This window comes from Dermacentor silvarum, chromosome 8 (assembly GCF_013339745.2).
Source record: "Dermacentor silvarum isolate Dsil-2018 chromosome 8, BIME_Dsil_1.4, whole genome shotgun sequence".
Taxonomy (NCBI): domain Eukaryota; kingdom Metazoa; phylum Arthropoda; class Arachnida; order Ixodida; family Ixodidae; genus Dermacentor; species Dermacentor silvarum.
Window position 1 is genome coordinate 61,226,100 of NC_051161.1, and position 20,511 is coordinate 61,246,610.

Below are 20,511 nucleotides of genomic sequence, written 5' to 3' on the forward strand. Positions count from 1 at the left end.
CCGATGGCCCGGTGAACATGATGGCGTTTAACAGTGCACGTGCGCTAAGCCCTGCGAAATTTCTGGTCACACTTCGGTGAACATTTCGGTGAGTTCATGAGAACAGTTGAATTTTCCGGTACCTTTCGTAATATTTGGACAGCTAGCATTTCCAGAACACCGTGGAAGGATTTACTTCTCGTGGAAGTAATCCCCACTCCCGATGAATTTGATCGCAAGATGTCAGGGCTTTTTAAGTATACTCCAACGAAAAACATTCAAGGAAAAAATGAAGTCGTTGCAATGTCTCACTTAAATCTTTGGATCAACTAATGTGACCGCAGCGACAGCTTGGCACGCTCTTCTCCAGTTCTCGTTACATATTCGCTAGATCGCTTGGCTAATAATCTTTTTAAGAAGCACCCTGTCGGATAAGGGCGCTTCGAAACACAGTAATGTCGAAGAGAATTCGCACCAAACGTCTTTCTCAAACTGGCTCAATGCCGCATATTGATTTCAGGAACTCGACAGTGGAAAGAATAAGAAAAAAAATCGGGGTACTAGGGGCGCAAGGCTAAATACACAGCGGAGCTGATCGGTCATGGCTATACGAAATGATGTTAAGTTATATGAAGTAATGCCAAGTGATGCGAAGTTATACGAGGTGTATAAACATTTCCTAATGGTCCGTGGCATCGGGGAACGCCTCGCCAAGCACTTGCAGTCAGAGCACACGTATTAGGAGAAGCGGGGCGAAAGCTATGCACAGTGTGCGGGTGGCGCGCAGCATACGAAACGCTGGGATGACGTCACGGCGCATGCGCAGTAGCGTGCAGCTGGTGGGAGCTCGGCCGAGCCGCCGCCAGAGACACCAGCTGCAGTCACGGACACCGCGAGCGTTCGGCGCTAATGCGGGGAAACGAAGAAGCGCGGTTGGCGTCGGCAGCACCTCTGCGCGTTGCCTCGTTGGTGCTGCTACAATTTCTTTCTCTCTCTCGCTCTCATCTTCTCTTTCTCTCTCAAGAGCATAGCGCGCGACGCGCGCACTCTCTCTCGCTCTCATTTTCTCTTTCTCTCTGCCGAGCATAGCGCGCGACGCTCCGCGAGGTAGTTGCTAGGCGATGCAGTGACAGGCAGCTGCGGCATCGCTAGTTGCCACGGCTAGGGAGCAGTTAGCTTTTCGTGAAACGCGCACATTTTACGGCTGGCTTACGCAGTTTTGCTGTTAAAAAACCCTCATGCTATAGCGACTAGATGTCATATCCGCTAACGTTAGGATAGCGGAGTTTCGACAGTGGAGCGGCTCAAGAAGGATGTCAAGTAGCTGCGGAATAGACGTCGTACATGTGGCCATTGGAATAGCAGTTAGGTCGCCGAGCCATGTTTAACTAAAGATAACTGAACGAAAAAAAAGACAGAAAAAATACTACTCTGCTTGCTATACTTCTAATTCACTTTTTTAACGAAGCACCGAATAATATATGGCGTCTTTGATTATGTATTCTTATTAAATTTCACGTATTCTTGTATTACCACCTGCCCTGCCATGTGATGCCGGCTACGCGTTGTGTCAACAAACAAAACAAACAAACAAACAAACAAACAAACAAACAAACAAACAAACAAACAAACAAACAAACAAACAAACAAACAAACAAACAAACAAACAAACAAACAAACAAACAAACAAACAAACAAACAAACAAACAAACAAACAAACAAACAAACCAAATAGGACATACGGCTGGAAAGTCCCATTGCAGAAGGGAGAGACGGGCAGACTATACACTAAAAACAACACAACTCTCAAGTCATTTTGCTGGAGCAACTGCTTGTCTCAAACTTAGCCCCATTTGGCCATTCTGTTCCGCTCTGCGATCGAGTAGTTCCTTCTTCCGACAGAGTACGTTCGCAATGTGCTTGCGGCCAAACAGACTTAGCCCAGTACTGGCGGCATGACTGCCGGGACTTTCACAAATGGGGAAGTCATGGTAGAGTCGATTGCTCATCTTCGATTGGATGGCACAAGAGACGCCTTCCGAAGGAGCGCATACACGTGACTGTTCCCGCGGACCTACTTCACGAATCCGTTCCACGGTTGAGACCGCGTCTGTGCACACAAAACGAGCAAGTCCGTGACCTCCAGCGAACCGCAAAAGTTACATACACACACAAAGAACAAGCAAGGCCATTCCGAGAGCAGACGCTTAGCTGTGCTACCCACTACGGACGGACTGCCTATTCCCTTTCCCTCCGCCTCTACGCCGCGTTGTGTTCGTATACACGCCTGAAACGACAAACAGATCAACAAGTGGGTTACTGTTTCACGCCAGGCGGACGCGAATAGCGATAGGGCCTGGGCCTCATCGCGAGTATTACGTATCAACTCGTGCTCTAGAGGCGACTGGATGTGCGTCGCGCCTATCTGGCAGGCGCCCTCCCATCTTGTCACCCTGTTTCTAGCCACGGTGTCCTGAAACGGGGCATCCAGCGAGCTGAGGTCAGTCAAAGCCAGTCTTCCGTACAACTCCGCATCTACGCAGCTGAGGGTCACTGGTGCCGCCTGACATCGGAGCTCGACCGAACTGAGGCGTACACAAGGGGATGTTCGCACGAGATTGCCACGGCAATTTTTTTTTCGCGAACAAAGAAACCAAGACCCACGAACAAGTAAACTAACAAACGAACATCAGCAGTGTACGGCTGACACAGTGAAAGAGTGTGGCCTTATCGAAAAAAAAAAGCCCATATAAGCTCAATATGCCACAATACACAGGGATCCCGTATACAAGCACGTATGTTTCCATATCATACGGGCCATGCCCAGTGCAGTTATATATTATCATATGGGGATGCCGTATAATCTCGCATGTTTCCATGCATCATATACGCGGCACGCGTCATGCAGCAAAAAAAAAAAAAGATGTCAGAGAGGGAGAGAGATGACCGAGATCAAATGCCGCATGACAGCGTGCAAGGATGCGAACAGCGTCTGTGAGGTGATGCCTGTGACTTCGAACGAGACCTCTAGTGTCAACGCGCCCACTGCGCAGACATCGACGCCAGCGATAACAGTGACAGGACAGGAGACGAATTAAGGAGAAAAGACAAAGTGAAGCGGATGCTTATGGCGCGAGGTTTCTCTGCAAAATATAGTGCTTTTTATCGTGGTGTTAGTACGCCGAAACTATCTATAAGGTGTCCCAGCTAACGTCAACCATGCTGTTGAACGAAAAAAAAAAAAAAGAAATTAAGAAAACACGGCGCAAGATACGATTTTAAGACACGATATTCGGTCGTCAGACCTCTGAAAACCAAACACCGCAGGTTCTATAACTGTACCTTGCACCATGTTTCTTGAATTTTTTTCTTCGATGAACAGCTTGGCTATAACGTTAGCTGGGACACACGGTATGTGGCAGATTTCACTCATGACCGGTACAGATGGTGCCTATCCTGCAGGTGTACGTAACGTGCACGACGCTATGGTTTCTAAGTTAGAATACCCCTGGAATCCAAAGTAAGAAGCAAATCCCCTAACCGCACCGGTTAGGTGGCAGAATGTAGGCGATCTGCGATTCTGGCGCAATTGATATCACACATTACTATGTCTAGCCGCAAATCGCTCGAAGTAGAATAACAAAACGTAAAGATGTCATCCACCTGAAAGCAGCACGGAGCTGCAAAGGAGACCCATTGGGATTCTCATAAGGAAAACATCAAGATTGAAGAAACATTTATCCTGCAGTGATCTGGGGATCGTATCCGCGACCAACGCCTTCCCGGGGTGGTCGCTCTGCCATCTAAGCTAACCTGCAGGAGGCCAGCAGAGTGCAGAGAGAGGACGAATTAATCGACCACTGGAAGCGCAGAAACACTGAAAATTGCAAATCAGTTGTGCGAAAACTTGCGAGGCGCAGGAAGTATCATGAAAGGCAAGTTTTTATGAAACTTGCAAAAAGTGAAACTTTCAATGAATTTGCTTCAATTTACGGATTTTCACGGAACTAAGTCGCCGTATTCAGAAGTAGAAGAATAAGAGAGGCAGGAGAGCTTCATTTAGTCACATAGCAGACCATGCTGAAAGTATTTGCAGGCCGCAAATATTGTCAACAAACAGCCATCTTGTTACCAATGCTAACCAGACCAGCATCGTGGCGGCAAATTACGATGGTTGTGCCCACACAACCACGAATGCAAACAGCGAGTTTCATTTAACAAGATACTTGGGTTACTTTCTCACGCTTCCTGTGTACCAGAAGCTTTCGCAGTTGACGTTATATCTGTGCGCGCTCATGGTATACGTCAAAGAAAGTGAGATTGGCATAAGTACCGGAACTGAAAGAACATGACATGACGAGAACGCGTAATGATCTTTTTTCGAAAGGACAATGAATTAAATGTCCCGCACACGTTCCCGGATATGTATGGTGCAAAGACGTCAGTGAGTGCGAAATAAGCTAAATAAATGCGTTGTCACTGATGTTCTTTCAACCGACCGAGGCTCTTAGGAGAAGAGAAAAGCAATATTCTGATACAATATTCTATGCAATTCTCTGGTTGCGTTCGGCAGTTATATAGCCTCCTCTCTCTAAACCCATACTACCTCAGAACTACCACCTGTATTAGGCCGGAATATGCCCACTTCCCACACTGAACATGTCTCAACTCTGCTTTGGGTATATGACTGAAGCAACCAAAGTTATGTGTTTACCCTGCAATGCCCAATTCATCATTTTCACTACGCGGAGTTTGATACTTTATGACTCAAGCGCAGCCAAGAGTAACGTTTTTGACACGCTGGAGGAAATGTTAAGCTGGTGAAGTTTAGCAAACCAATTGTCAATGAATTAAGAAAAAAATACTTCAATAACGTTTCATTGTTTCTTTTGTACTAGGGTACTTTCCATGGCCAGATATAAAGGTGAAGAAGCTGTTCTAACTTTTCTTGTTGTTTTGGAACTGGGTTTGGGTGTCAGTGTTGAAAAGAAAAAGTGTTCAGTCAGATCTCCAAATGCAGGCTGGAACAAAGGGAAACTAGTCATTGTTTACAGAACCTCAAGGGAAAAAGGGAGAACGAATGAAAAAAATAAAAAATAAAACGCAAGCAAGAACCTTGGCTTGACTGCTTAGCTAGCAACTGCGTCGCTTGTTAGAAAACACCCCGTCGCGCTTCGCGGTAAAGCCACTGAACCGCGACCTGCAGTGACCGTGCGGGAGTGAGAAAGGAAAAGAAATACGCGTATAGGGTGTCGACGACGTGGGGCTTCGGCGAACGAGCCAGTTTCTGCAGGCCACTTGGTCTCAGGTTATGAGTAACAAGGGACCCGAGACAATATTATAATCTTTTACTTGCCAGTCTTTGTTATATAGCTGAGGAGTATAAAAGATTTTCACTTGAATAGACAATCCAGTCATTAAGAAAACTTCGCGACAGTTCACTCTTTCAACGTGACAATAGGGAACACGTCATTGCAGAATAGAAATTATAGCCGCTGTACTCCAAGCATACCGTATTGCTGGAGACTGGGTTCTGCACCAGTTTCAAGAAATAAGTATACAAGGCCTGCATCCAACCGACATTGCTGTTCGCATTGTAGGGAGGTGAAGTACGCGGAAAACTCGACTGGAATAGCGACGCATTTTGCGGCACATATTGAGTCCCTATTTCTGGAAGCTGATGCTAGCCACAACACTCAGGTTTATAACATGTACCATAAGGTCAATAATTTAACGTCGATTAGTGAAGTTTAGCTGACGGTTTAATTGGTGACTATCGCGCGAAGTCTGACTGTCAGCCACAGCCATAAAGCGTAGTTGGCGAAAATGACCTTTTTTTAACCATCTGAGACACTCGCCACAGAAAACACTGCACAGAGGTTTCAGCTAACTGTAGCACTGGCGCTATAATCACAACAAAAGGTATTTCGATGGTTCGTTCTGGTTGCTGAAATTCTCGGAAGCTTTGACGCGATCAGAAAGCGCTAGTTCACGTTAGATTTGTATCGTTACACTTATCAACCTAGAATCCTCAGCGGCTAAGTCATTATTCGCGGGAACCACATGGCCCTGCTTGCCTACGAACCGGTGGGCCGATCCTATCGACGCCGTAGTGCTTTTGCTTGCAAGCGTGTAGCACGCCTGTGCCCACACCGAAGTTCACACTCAGGAACGCTGTTTTCCGCTGCCGTGACTCACGAAACGCAGTCATTAAGGAAGAGCGCCCGATTTCCCAGTGCTTTGTATTCGATACGCATTTACGCCTCTTTTGGATATAGACTGAACAATTCTGAACGATGGTAGACGTCCTCACGTGAATCACCAGTAAATTGCGTACACGCTCACAGGTATTTAGGTAAATAAAACAAACATGAAAACGAGATATGCGAGTAGACTGCAAGACCCCATCTCACCCAATGATGACACTAGTGTCGCGCGATAACTGAGGAAGAAAATTGTAATCTTTGATTACGATATTACCATGTAACGTAACTTTTTTGTCCGGACAATGGGCAATGAAAGGATATAAAAAAGTGCTGTTAAAGTTTTGCTTGATTTGGTGCATGGCAGCCTCCTAATGCGGGAAAAAGAAGCTGCCGTTAGTATGCAGATAAAGATGCAGTGCAACTAGATATAAGGTGGCACACAATGTGTCGCGCCCGTATACAGTTTCATCTGCCTGGTCTGTGTGCGCTGTGAATATCGGTGACGAATTTACTTTTTTTTACTGTTCTGATTGCCGCTCAGGGCAAGGCAAAGAAACGCCAACCCATTAGCAGTGAAAGTAGTGGATTGATTCTGTGATGGTCACTATAGCCACACCAAGCTGAATGCGGCCACGCATGTTTCGTCATTTCACCGAAACTACAGAGATTCACTAGGCTCGGTAAGATCTGTGCAAACAGACAGACCACTGCAATGCACAGTGGATGAATCTGCCTAGGTCATTTCCGATGCCCGTAAGCAAAAGAGCGTTAGGGAGAAAACACCCCCCCCCCCTACACCCACACACACACACACACACACACACACACACACACACACACACACACACACACACACACACACACACACACACACACACACACACACACACACACACACACAGTGCTCACTCTCAATAGTATTCAGCGAATGGAACCCATATTGATACAGGGACCCGCATGCGCAGTGACCATCATCAAATCCAAACAAATCAAAAACAAGTAAGTAACATACTTTATTGTAAAGCCTTGCATCAAGAAGAAAAATTCCGTCGAAAACAAATATGGATGGTTCGCTCACGCACTGATCCTTATTCTTTTCGATGAAAAAAAGCTATCTGAATGTCGCATTTTGAATGTCACACTCGTGTCGCATTCAGATGGGGGCGGAATGCAAAAACAAACAAACAAACAAACAAACAAACAAACAAACAAACAAACAAACAAACAAACAAACAAACAAACAAACAAACAAACAAACAAACAAACAAACAAACAAACAAACAAACAAACAAACAAACAAACAATTGTGTACCAGGCATCGGGTGCACGTTAAACAACCTCAAGTAGTCAAAATTAATTCAGAGCCCTCCACTACGAATTCTTCCATCGCCAACTGCGTACAGTTTGAGGACGATTAAACACCGCCAATTTATCCCCCATTCTGTAACACCTAGAACAGCCAGCTTTGAGGGCTCATTTGAGGAAAACGGGGTGAAGGAGCGTTTCTGCTCACCGCAGGAAGGACTGAGAAGCGCTACTGAAGCGCGCTGACTATACATTCCAGCTAAGCGTGGCACCATCCGGCCGGCAGACGTCCTCCAGGCGAAGTTGAGTCAATTCGAGATTATTGAGAATACAGGAGTGATAAAGCCATCTGCTTATAAATTTCGATCTCTCTCAAAGTCAGTGCTGTACAGTGCTGTGCATGTGCCCGTTACAAAAATTTAACGTCTCACCTCGATATATGCATGTTGCGCGTGGTCTTTCAAGGTGCACCGCTCAGCAACCGGTGCACTTTGGTTGATTCTCTGACTTTCAGGAGTATAACCGTCTGCTTTATATATGTGGGCAGCTCAGCTCCTGTTTACTAGCTCTGTCTGATCAGACATGTGAACAAAGCGAAACTAGGGGTTCGCCGAAAGGGCAGATCAAGGCTGACGAGCATTGACTGAGCACTTGAGACAATCGCGCATACAAAATGAGGCGACGTTTTAAGCTCATTTAGGATAGTCGACTGCAATTCCGCCAACGTCAGCTGAATAGAATGTGTGGCTTCAAGCAAGACGCGGTATCTGCAATATATTTCATCCGCAGAACAGAAGCCCGCCATCTGTGATACGTGGGCGAAAGAAACCAGCGGAAAAACACGAAGACAAAGAAGAACTACACAGTCTTCTTGTCTTCGTGTTTTTCCGCTGGTTTCTTTCACCCAGTAATATGAGCCAACTCCAACCCGGAAACAACGTTACAGTGTTCCAACCGGCATATTGGCGTCCATGAGTTGACCAAGAGCTCGCGCAGACTCGCACAAATTAAGCGGGCAGCGTGCTCTAAAAAAGAACTTTGAACTTCTCAATTGGCAGCAATGACTCACATATGACGTTTTCGTTGAATGCATTTGGTACACGAGAAGATCACGAGGTGAGCATTGACGCAGAAGTTCCATCTTTGGTTTCTTGGCGCGAAATGTGAACTGCTTTTGCTAATAACAGAAAAAAAAAACTTTGAATCAGTAGACGTGCAGGGAACTACAGTATTTTTGTACTTTTGCACATTGCGTTTTTTTAAGACTGACATTTAAAATGACCGAGGAAGAATCATAGAGAAGCTTACACGCGAGTTAAGCAGCAAAACACAAAATTTAGCAGACAAATGCGTGAACGCTGTACCGCTGTCGGCAATGGTACTAAATGTGCTGGCAATCTTGAATGGTCACGTACACAGGGCCATCTTTGACACGGTGTCATGTAGTGCTCGCCATGGCAGTGAGATCCGTATAAAATGTGTGCGTTCTCGAAATGAACAGTTGGAAGTTATTAGAGTCGTTTGTTATTGATCTTATGCCCGTTGTAGTGGATCCGGATTTGGGGGTTCGTGATTCGGTCTCAAGCGTCACTCAGAGGGTTGACTGTGTCGCCGGAGAGCCTAAAACATGGTAGCTGATCTGCTTTATACCGGGCCGTCTCAATAAGCTGGCTAAGCGGACCCACAACATCGCCCGTCTCCATGGCCGAGAGCTGCTTGCTGGTGAGGAGATGAGGTCGGAAGGAAACGAGAAACGGGTTTATTTTACATACTTACACAACCGGCTCCAGATATGGGAGCACGCTCTATGTCGGAAGACTTTATATGTCTGAGCTCACTACATGTCTGAGCTCAGCGCGCGCGCTGAGCACACACACACACACACACACACACACACACACACACACACACACACACACACACACACACACACACACACACACACACACACACACACACACACACACACACACACACACACACACACACACACACACACACACACACACACACACACACACTGCACCAAAGATGTACGCTTTTAAAACAGTCGCTTTCCCTAGGTAATTTAGACGAGGCAATCTGATGACTGTCTCGGCCAATCATAATGGTCGAAATATTCGCAAAATCCCACCCATGACGTCGCACTCTTCCGCCGGACTCCACCTACGGTGTTGCGCGATCGCCCCCGCATATATACGACATAACCACGTGGCAATTGAGAACTTGAAGTCGACGCTGGTTCCCGCGGAAGTCCTCGACGTTGACCCATTGCATCAATTAGTGGGCTCTCCGTGACGCTCAGCTTGCAGCAAGTTGAGAAGCCTGGCCTTGACGGTTCTTACCGCTGCCACAAAACGCGGCGGTCGCTGTCACCTCGAAGGGAGCTTCTTTGTTGACTCGTCAACAGTCGGCGCCGGGATCCGTTACGGTCTATAGGCGGGCGCTGGTCAAATGGCCGCTACGCGGGAAGCATCCAAGGAATTGCCGTTGCCGTTTTGGGACATAAACACCATGCTATTACTTTTAGCTCTAATCAGATTCCCAATATACACAGTGACGTCACAAACTGGTGATGACTCACTGCTCCTTCTCCCACTCCTCAACCTGCGCGCGTGTATATTCGGGCGAACACGCGTTAATTACTGAAGCTAGCGTTGCTTGTTTTGTGAGGATGTCTGCAACTACTTTGTGGCGTCAGAACGCAACAGATTGCACTGTATTGCTTTGACAATTTCAGAAAAATAAAAACAAAAACGCGTTTTTTTCTGATCCAACTGGTGCATGATTACTGCGGTGAATAGATGCAAGATTAAAGTTATTGTAAAAACACGTATGCTAGACGACACAGGTCGCGACTTCTTTCTCGTGGAAACACAGAGAGACACGGAGCTGTGATATACAATCACACACACCGGAAGATGCACATGCTGTGTGTGTGTGTGTGATCGTCTATCATATAGCTCCATGTCTGATTAAAAGTTAGGCGACGTAACTTCTGTTTCGCCACAACGAACCGATTAACATTTACACAATTTTTCATTGTTTTCGTAGTGTCTTGTCCATAGTGACAATGAATGCAGCAATATTCAGGAATTCAAGCTGCGCCTTTAATTAAACAAAATATCGCGAATGACCACGCCGTGGGCGATCTTTTCGCCCGCAACACGGGGAGAAGACTTGTACGCAGCGAATTACAAGCGATTAATTACTTGTAATCAATTACATATTTTCGGCAGTTTTGTAATTGATCAATTACTTTCTTTTACTGCGTAACGTTAACTGTTTTTCATTTAAAATTATCAGTAACCAATTACGTGTAATCAGGGGACGTATTCTGAAACTATCCACTTCGGCGATACCATCGTCTTGGCCACGCTTTCGCCAACGGCGCGCGCTGATTGGCTGTTTTAGCAAAATTGGATGAGCTGATTGGACGGTAGAGCACGACGTCATCCAATTTTGCTCAACCAGCCGAGGCGATACTATCACCGAAGTGGACGTTTTAGAATGCGTCCTCAGCTCCTGCATTGATCAGGCAAGCTGCAGCAGGTGAGCCAGCTTTGAGCCCTTCGATTTGACGGGGACTACAGTAGAAGGCGCGCAGCCACGCCACGCAGCAGCCTCGCAGATGCGCATGCTCGGACAGGCAAATATGGCCGCTCAGTATGCCTTTCCTTATCTTAACGATCCATCGTTGGCCGAAGATTTGAACCGGTGTTGCGGCCTTGAAATAACCTACCGACGATTGCTTCTCTGCTTTTAACTGAACCTGTCGAGAGCGCATTGCACTAGCTTCAGCAACAATGAAGCGCTAGGTTTCACAAAGAACCCAGACGGGAGCATCGCGCCATTCCGTAAGCAAAATATTGCGCGCAAGGTCTTTGAACGTTGCAAAACCGCCCTTCCCTCCAGCACGCAGGTTGAGCAAATTTTAAGGATCAGCCCTTTTTTGTTCCATTTTTTGTTATATATGATAAAAATCGATCAGTGTCGCTGCTGATGTCCTCACAAAAAAAAAAAAAAAGTGGAGGCAGATTAATGACGAAAATGTTGATATGCAATGTTACTAAAAATGAGAAGGAAAGTAACGTAAAATATTGATTGCTTTTAGTAATTCCTCAATTATTTTTCAGGGGCAGTAACTGTTCACCGTATTCAACTACATTTTTGCATGAAGCAATCGTTATATACAATCGGTTACTTTTTTTTCTGTAACGTGCACAAGCCTGATGAAGAGTAGTCGTATGCGCAATGAATGTGAACGCGGAATCCTTTTTTATCTTGGGGGCCCGGGAGCTTCCCATCACAACCTGAAATATCAATTAACGCCACCACGATCGAACCGAACAGTTGAGTCCGCGAGTAAAGGAATGAAAAGAAAAACAGATTATTGAAGTCTCCCTCCCCAAACATTTGCCAATTAACCGTAAAAATCTTTAACGGCACTTGGTGCCCCATTAAATTCCTTCAGATAAGGGCAAAAAAGGTGAAGAGCGGGCATCCTGAAAATGCTTCTTGATGCACGTGGCGTTGGGCACTCGCCTGCTCTGACACTGAAATCAAACAGTCACACACAGAGTGTCCCAGTTAACGTTAGCGAAGCTGTTCAACAAAAATTATATGTATAAAAAAAGAAAGAGAAAAGCACGGCGCAAGATATGACTAAGACCTACGGCGCTCGGCTGTGAGAACGCTGACCACCGAACACCGTAGATTCTAAAATTTAATCTTGCACCGTGTTCTTTAACTATTCTTTTTTCGTTGAATGGTTTGTGTAACGTTAGCTGGGACACATGGTATATATGCACATATATCTGGTTGCACGTGCCTTTGAGCGGCTCGAGCCTGTGTACATGGCTCCCAGTGCGGCCACGCCGAAGTGAGAACAGCTTCGCAAATTCGTTTCAATTCGTCGATCTAAGTACACGATTTCAACTCCACCCGCGGCCGGGGTAGAACCAGTGACACCGAGCTCTGCAGTGCCATGGCATAGGCAGTAAGCTACCGCGGTTGAAGTGATTTCTCAGCGAAAAATGAGGTGACGCATCGACTCATCAAGGATCATGTGTCTGCAGGCGTTAAGCTGGTTTTACTCACGGTGCGCACACGAGAGCAAGCAATTGAGAGACATAACAAAGCAATTCCGCTTAAAGTGTAAACACAACGATTAGTCAAAGCGAGAAGGAACGAATTCAGGCAAACTATATTGTTTGCTGCGTAGGTATCACTCAGCGGACGAATATGTGCTGTGTGACACTAAAAAAGAAATATCACTAAAGGTGATATATTTGAGTGCTCTCGTATAATTATTCAGTTGGCGCTAACGCCTCCACAACTATAAATGCAGCGAGAAAACTTTTAGACTAAGACCCATCAATTACCGTAGTTCACATTCTTTATAGCTGTCGCGACACGCGACAGCTCCGCTCGCGCAGACGCAAACGGGAGACGCACGCCATTGCAGATGCGCAGTAAACAGACTGGCCACGATTACGCATGCGCAGAATGTGCGGAGACGCGAAAGATGTCGCTCTGATGGACACATATTATGTCTTTTCCTTTGTCTTTTCTTGTTTTCTGCATCTATAAGGCGTTAATGGTGTATCGATATTAATGCAGGAGTGGGCATAAGACCCTCATTAACTGCTGAAAATTGTTTAATTTACAAAGGGTAATAGAGTCGCTCTTGTATCCGAATGAGAAACGGGTTCTCAGTTATAACGTAGGGACCCCACACCCATACATCTGATAGAAAACACCCGTGTACTTAGATTTAGGTGCACTTTAAAGAACCCCAGGTGGTCCAAATTTCCGGAGTCCCCCACTATACAGCGTGCCTCATAATCAGATTGTGGTTTTGGCACATAAAACACCATAATTTTTTTTTGCTCAAAGCAGCAGCATCGCTATGAAGAGGACGCTGTCGTCGTGTGGCCGCGGGTAGATTAAGAAGTTAGCTGCAGCAGAAAGCTCTATGCATGAGAAACCACGTAGTTGTTGACGATGACGCCGTCACGTATTATTAGCAATGGAACGAAGTGACACGCTTAGATGTGGGACGAGCCCAATGCGGGCGATCTACACCGCAATGCTACTACTGGCTCTGAGCCGCAGCAAGGCTCATAATGGCTCGGGAAAAGAACGCTGAATTTTGTGGAAGACATATTATCAATTACGCGCGTGCCACATATGGAACTGCCCCGCGTACGCGAACATATGCTTTTCTTTGGCTGCGTTCATAGCGGAAAAACCCACAGGCGCAACATATACAATAGTCCCATATGGACATTATTGAAATGCCATATGAAAACACCACAGATGATTCGACCATGGAGCCGTTGTGATATTTTAGCGGCTGGAGTCGCGCCGATAAGCACTATAGGTCGCGGGGTCAAATCCCGGCCACGGCGGCCGCATTTCGATGTGGCCGAAATGCAAGAATTCGCGTGTACCGTGCATTGGGCGCCAGTTAAGCAATCCACAGGTGGTTGAAATCCTTCCAGAGTCCCTCACTATACAGCGTACCTCATAATAAGATTGTGGTTCCAGCAAGTAAAACTCGCGAATTTCATTTTAATTATTTTAACTTCGACGACGGCTCAAGTACGTTGACTGTGTGTCTATGTGTAAGTGGGGGGAGGGGGCACAAAGTCGAGTAGCAGTACTGCGTCGAGAAACAGTTGCTCGAGCTACGCCGCCTAGTTTAAACTTTCTATGGCGGTTGAAAACGAAGTTATGACCATTCTCGCGTTCTTCTTTGGCATAACCTTCGCACAGAAGGACCATGAGGGTTATATACACAGTCTGCCTTGATTCGGTGTATAAGGACCACGTGACCTTACTTGTGAACGTTGTTTATTGATTACACAGGTACATGACCTAAAGAATTGATGAATTGAGACAATGAATGACGACGAAGATGGTGGAATGTGCGTAGAAAGCGAGAGTTCAGAGAGAAAAAGAAGTGTGAATGACGACAATGAAAACGAGAGCGGAGACAAGAAGGTGGGCGGTCGCAACCGGAATTCCAACATTAAATTTTTTTTGTGCTCGTAGTCAGAAGGTAATGGGACATGTGTATTGATAGCGACGAGAGCGACAACAGAGAACCGGTACATTTTATCGACCACACGCACGGCTCTCACTTTTAACTGCGTAGCTTTCGCGTAGCAGGTTTTCGTTGCCATAGAGATAAAGCCACAGTAACCTTCAGCACTGCTTTGCATTAAATGCCGTTGAGGAGACACGTTCGATAGCACGCAGCGTCATTCTTTTGTCGCATAGTTTTATACGGCATCTGCTGCGTTCACACGGAGTCTATTGATGACAGCAAGCGCACTGTACTGGAATCTCAATTCCCGAACGGCGTCGACAGCTACGAACTTCGTTAGCTTTATAGGCTCACGTGTACGGATGCCAACGGAAACACCAAACGCACACAGGTGCATGCTGCTTCTGCTGCTACACGCCTCGTTGTGTGCTAGCCACGTGGCCGTTCAGTGGATACCACGTGATTAAAACTGTTCCCATAGCACTTGCCGTTCGATATCGCCGTGCAGAGCAAACTGTACACCTGCATCAGCAAACAACGCAATAAAGTGGCGATGGGATTACCTTACTTTTTCTGGCAAGCGTTTATAGGCGTGCCATCGAACAGTCATTCTGCGCATGCTCTCTGATAGTGGACACAAAAGTATATCATAACACTTAGCGCCTCACGCACACGCAATAAGCGCTCGAGGGGTAATAGACGGCAAGTCACTTTTTTTTTTATTGTGCACACGATAAGTGGGCTCATAGCATCGACGAGGAGACCATGGTGCACATTATTTGACATTTGCGCCGACTTACAACATATTTTACCCGGCGTTTATTCGAAACAATAAAGGAAAGTCAGACATGATATTGTATCTGTTGCTCAGTGCTGTGTGCAAGCATGTCGATGGGATTGCGACTATAGGATTCGCTTGCACGGGTATCATACATGCTGCTGATGTCGGGAGTATCATGCCTCATAGAAACCTCACTAGCGACCCTTGAAGATTGTCTCTCGACGAGAACGAGTGGACATGAGATAGACCTAGCTATTCGACTAGCGTTTACACGAAATCATTTCAGGCGGCCCCAAGATAAGCGTGGCAGCCTCCGCCAAGATGTTAGATCGAAGGCTGCAAACAATGCGTCCAAGCCTTCGCTGCGGGCTGCTAACAAACGACAAGACACCGCGCCAACCGCGTTGACAGGCACGTTCAGGTTTGGCAATATCGATGTAACGATGTAATCGATTAAACGTATCCCGCAAAACAATTATTCTTAACCGATGTCCGCCTTTCTTTTTTTTTACTTAATCGATTAGACATGTTCGATTAATCGTTTGCGAGAGTTTGACCGGAGTGGCACGAAAATTGTGAAATCGTACTGCAATGACGGTGCACGAGCAGTGACTGTGGTAGAGCCACTGCCGACTGTTTTTCTGAGCCCCGAGCTGACGCCAAGCCGAGCGCTTCCCCTGTCTTCCTCCACGCCACCCGAAGCCGGAGGCTTGAAATGCCCTCGCAATTCAAGGCACACTAGGCAACCCAGTCGTTGATTGTCTTGCCACTCCTATAGTCCACTAAAGACGTGGCACAGCATGCGCGCCGGCTTGGAGCATGTATTTGACATAGCAATGGAGTTCATGTCGATTACAGCAAATCTATAGCGCCCGAGCACTTATTCTCGCATGCTGGTTATGTGTGGTCATTCAAATAAGGTGTTTTCACCCCAAAATGCCAGCCAATTGACATTCCGACGCTCTGTAGAAAAGAGCATGTGGCTTAAAATTACAAACCAGTATTTTCTTTTACCCTGCAATTGCATACTGCAATTTCTTGCGTATTTTAGTTGGACTTCCCCTTTCACTTTTACCATTTTTCTTATTTCTTGTTTAACTGTGCTGCTCAGAGATTCACTAGTACTCCGCATCTTATTTAATTCCGCACTAAGTGCCATCTTATAACATATATTGTTTATCTTTTCAAAAGCCACTAGCACCAACTATATTTAGTCTTTAACAAGTTACATTATTCTTTATCCAACTTTAGGGACTTGTATTTCGAACGTGGTTCCACCTCTAAAACATTAAAATAGGGCTCTATAAAAGTAGAAAACGGTTTCAACCTCTCTTAAAGGGCCCGACAAAAAATTCGATTAATCAATTAATCGATGAAAAACCCTGCATCGAAAGCGATTAATCGATTAAAGGTTAAAATGATGAATGATTAATTGTTAATCGAAGCATCATGTAAATTTTCGCGTATAGATTCGCGCCATATATCCTGTGCAGTGTGCCAAAATATTAAGTATACCCGCCGCGGTGGCCTAGCGGCTATGATGTTGCGCTGCTAAGCACGAGGTCGCGGGATCGAATCCCGGCCGCGGCGGCCGCATGGGGGCGAAATGCAATAACGCCCGTGTCCCGTGCATTGGGGACACGTTGAAGATCCCCTGGTGGTCAAAATCAATCCGGAGTCCCCCACTACGGCGCGCCTCATAATCAAATCGAGGTTTTGGCACGTAAAACCCCACAGTTCGATTCGATTCGAAATGTTAACTGATAGACGACGTATCTGCTAAGTGAGCTATATCCTCAATGAATCAAGCACGCTCGAAACCATCCATGTGTCAGGTTTACTGGTCTAGCAGTAACGTAGTGAACTGAATTTGAAGAATGACCATATAGCAGTTCTCCATGCGAATAGAGGTCTATCGTTATTGATTTCGCTCAAACATGGGCGCAAATTCCTGCGGCACAGAAGTGTCCACTTTTATAACTTAGTTTAGTATGTCCACTTTACCTACCTCCCGATTTATTTTGCATCTAGCTCTGCATAAAGAACGGCGAAACAACAAAATTTTACGGTCTACCAAATAAATACCTTTACACAGTTCCCTTAAATAACTGTGTTGCTGAGTAAATGAAACCGCTGGAGACTAAAAAAATGAAAAGTAGCTTCCCTAACAGCCGCTGCATGATCAAGGTGAACACACAGCGTGTACGAAATCCTTGCTCTTGCCACCGCAACGACCACAAAGGCGAACAGCTGCGACTTCCTTATCGCAACAACGCGATTAACCGTGTGCTGCGGCTGCTTGAAAAACACGGTTCAGTGGAATGCTAGCTAGTAAAAAAAGAAAAAAAATGTGGGCACTAACAATTCGCATATTTCCCGGTACCGGGGCGAGGTGGACATCTCCGACTTTCAGAGAGAGAGAGAGAGAGAGAGAGAGAGAGAGAGAGAGAGAGACTTAATTTATTAGTTCGAACACATGTTCGCTAATTTTCAAGCTTCCTTAGTTGCAGAAGCTAAGCTTCTACTTGAATGTCCAAAGTCTGTATCTAGACTGAAATGAATGCTTTAAGACGTAGGTAGAAGACAAATCTGACCTTGTGAAAATTTCTTCATGCTTAGAAAACTGATCATGTTTTACGTAAAAAGAAATTGCAGATGCAACGCACATGATGGAATGTATGTGGAGCAAAGCTCTAGTGAAGCAGTCATTAAATGCTTCACACCTAACGGCGATGCGTACAATATTGTTTACTTTCATCCCATGCAACATTTATGTTTATCTACAACACATTTCACAACTTTATTCTCATGCAATCTTTATATTTTCTTGTGTCATCCTATGTCGCAGTGGCACATACGCACTCTAGAGGATTGGTCAAGACTGGGCACACACGTAGTTGCACATACCGAATGCTAAATAAAATAATCTGTTAAATATAACGCGCTATTCCATTAACAGGTCGGCATGATTAGATAGTTCTGAGGCGACATTAAATGTTCAGGTATTAATGCAGCAATTTATGTTCTTGTTACGCATAACACTGCGCTTGCTTGCACCACATTGTCGGTCAGCTTACAAGGGTTGTACATGCCCGTTCGCTGATTACTTTCATCAGTCGGCGCACACACACACACACACACACACACACACACACACACACACACACACACACACACACACACACACACACACACACACACACATTATATATATATATATATATATATATATATAGTAACTGGATTGTTCAACGGGCCAAGCGTATTTAAAAAAATCAGAAGCACAACTTCGCGGTTATCTTAGGTTTATTTACCCAACAGTTTCGGTCGGTGGACCGACCGAAATATATATATATATATATATATATATATATATATATATATATATATATATCCGCCGATATTATGACCGAACCAGCAACAGACAGCAGCCAGCAGCAGCCACAGCCACGCGAAACCAGGGAGGGCTTCGCGTGGTTCGAGGCTACTTGAGCGTTAAAAACTAATTGAAGTTAACGAGACCCGACGGCTACGACACTGATAAGCAGGTTGACCAAAGCTCTATTCCTACGCGGGCGGGCGCGGCCGAGCGTCCGCAGACGATAGTCGGTGATAGTACGATAGTCGTACTTCCGGAAGTGCGTAATTCCTACCGAAATTGGAAACGCACATTCTCGCTTACCTCAGCCTGTGTATTAAGCTCCGCCAATAAATATACACACTAACAGTTGGAAGAAGCGCACTGATCCAAACACTCTTCTTGATTGATGTCAGCTATTGGCCAATAGCAGCCGCGTATGAGAATCTGATATATTACGAAATAAAACGTCCTGAAAAGAGCGAGGAGCAAGCTTCTGTTGAAAAGTGAGTGTGAGAAAAAGGTAACTTCGCGCTCCGCTTGCGAGCTGCACGCGTCGCGCACGACTGCAAAATTTGGCTGAGATGTTCGCAGCAGCATATGCTATCCACGGACTGTTTTTTCACCAAGCCCAAGGGGTGGTTCGGGACCCCCTTTAAAATGCACCGCTTGCTATGAAGGGCGCCGTTGCGGAGGGTTTTGAATTCATCATCGTCAGCCTGTCTTTAGTCAACCACAGGACGAAGACCTCGCCCAGCGGTCCACTTGTACGTACACTTATCTTACGTCAGTGGACTCGATGCAATTCGCAGAAATGTTCCAATCTCATCAAGCCACCCCCTTCTCCGCCGTTCTTAACTGCGTCTTTCTTTGCTCCGGTGCCCATTCGATTACCCTAACATACCACCGGTTAACTGATCTACTCATTATACCATCTACCCAACTTTACTGCTTCCTTTTAATCTCTCGTTAATGCACACTGTCCTTTTCCCTTTCCTAGCGTTACACATAGTGTGTTTTCCATCACTCGTTACACAGTCATGAATTTATTACTATTTTTTATTATATATATGTACGAGGAGATGTTCGTGCCTGCAGATGGCGCCGGCTACCTCTGCTAATTGATAGGCATAACACAAACGATATGAATGTTGCAAACAAGGAATAGACGAAAGACAATACTGACAACAGTTCCAAAGTGCACACGCACACAGTAAACTAAAATACACAAACACAAATGTTCCTTCGCAGTTCACGAACTCGAAGTGTTCGCACGTAGAAATACACATGACGTCCCTCGCTTTTGACATACACAGCTCTCTCGCGAACACGCACAGAGGAGCCACAGACAGGCGGTAAACAAGAGAGACCACCGAAACAACGAGCGTATTGAAAACTAAGCTTTTGTACTCAACAACTCCGAGCCTCATCGGTTGCCTTCCAGCGGTACTCTTCTGCAGCGGCTGCAACAATGAACCTATCTATTCCAACCACCACATCATTGCGATTACGATCTTGGAAGGCCGCGGACTCGAGTGGCCCTGTTGCGGGCTTCGCCCCGAGTCGTACCTACGTGCACCGCGGCCTCGCTTCGAACGCAACGCACACAAGTTCGAACACATGCACACATGCATGTGTATCGGGTGTCACGCGCAAGCGCAGATTGTTTGCTGCTACTGCACGTCGATAAGTTGAAAGAGAAGAAAAGGAGGTCACGCAGATTCGCTTCTTTCTTTTGTTTTGTCTTGCGGTGGCCCCCTCGGTACCCGGACGTTTGTTGTGTTCCTAACGGCCATATAGCTTGAGGTCGCCAGTACTTTCGCAGCAA

The 20,511-nt window shown here is 45.9% G+C and overlaps 1 protein-coding gene across 6 annotated transcripts in view; it reads right to left on the reverse strand.

Annotated features, from left to right (window-relative positions):
• LOC119461317 (dual serine/threonine and tyrosine protein kinase) overlaps positions 1-20,511 on the reverse strand; it is a 77,803-nt gene that overhangs the window by 36,496 nt on the left and 20,796 nt on the right. For 5 of the 6 annotated variants that reach the window (XR_007468358.1, XR_007468359.1, XM_037722576.2 and 2 more), the window contains exon 1: positions 7,922-8,066. The exons of the other annotated variant lie outside the window; for it this stretch is intronic. Coding sequence is in view for 3 of the 5 variants with exons in the window: in XM_037722576.2 (XP_037578504.1) it covers positions 7,922-7,935 (14 nt within the window). In the remaining 2 variants the exon portion in view is untranslated. Of the gene's footprint in view, positions 1-7,921; positions 8,067-20,511 lie in introns of those variants that run through there. 6 annotated transcript variants of the gene reach the window in all.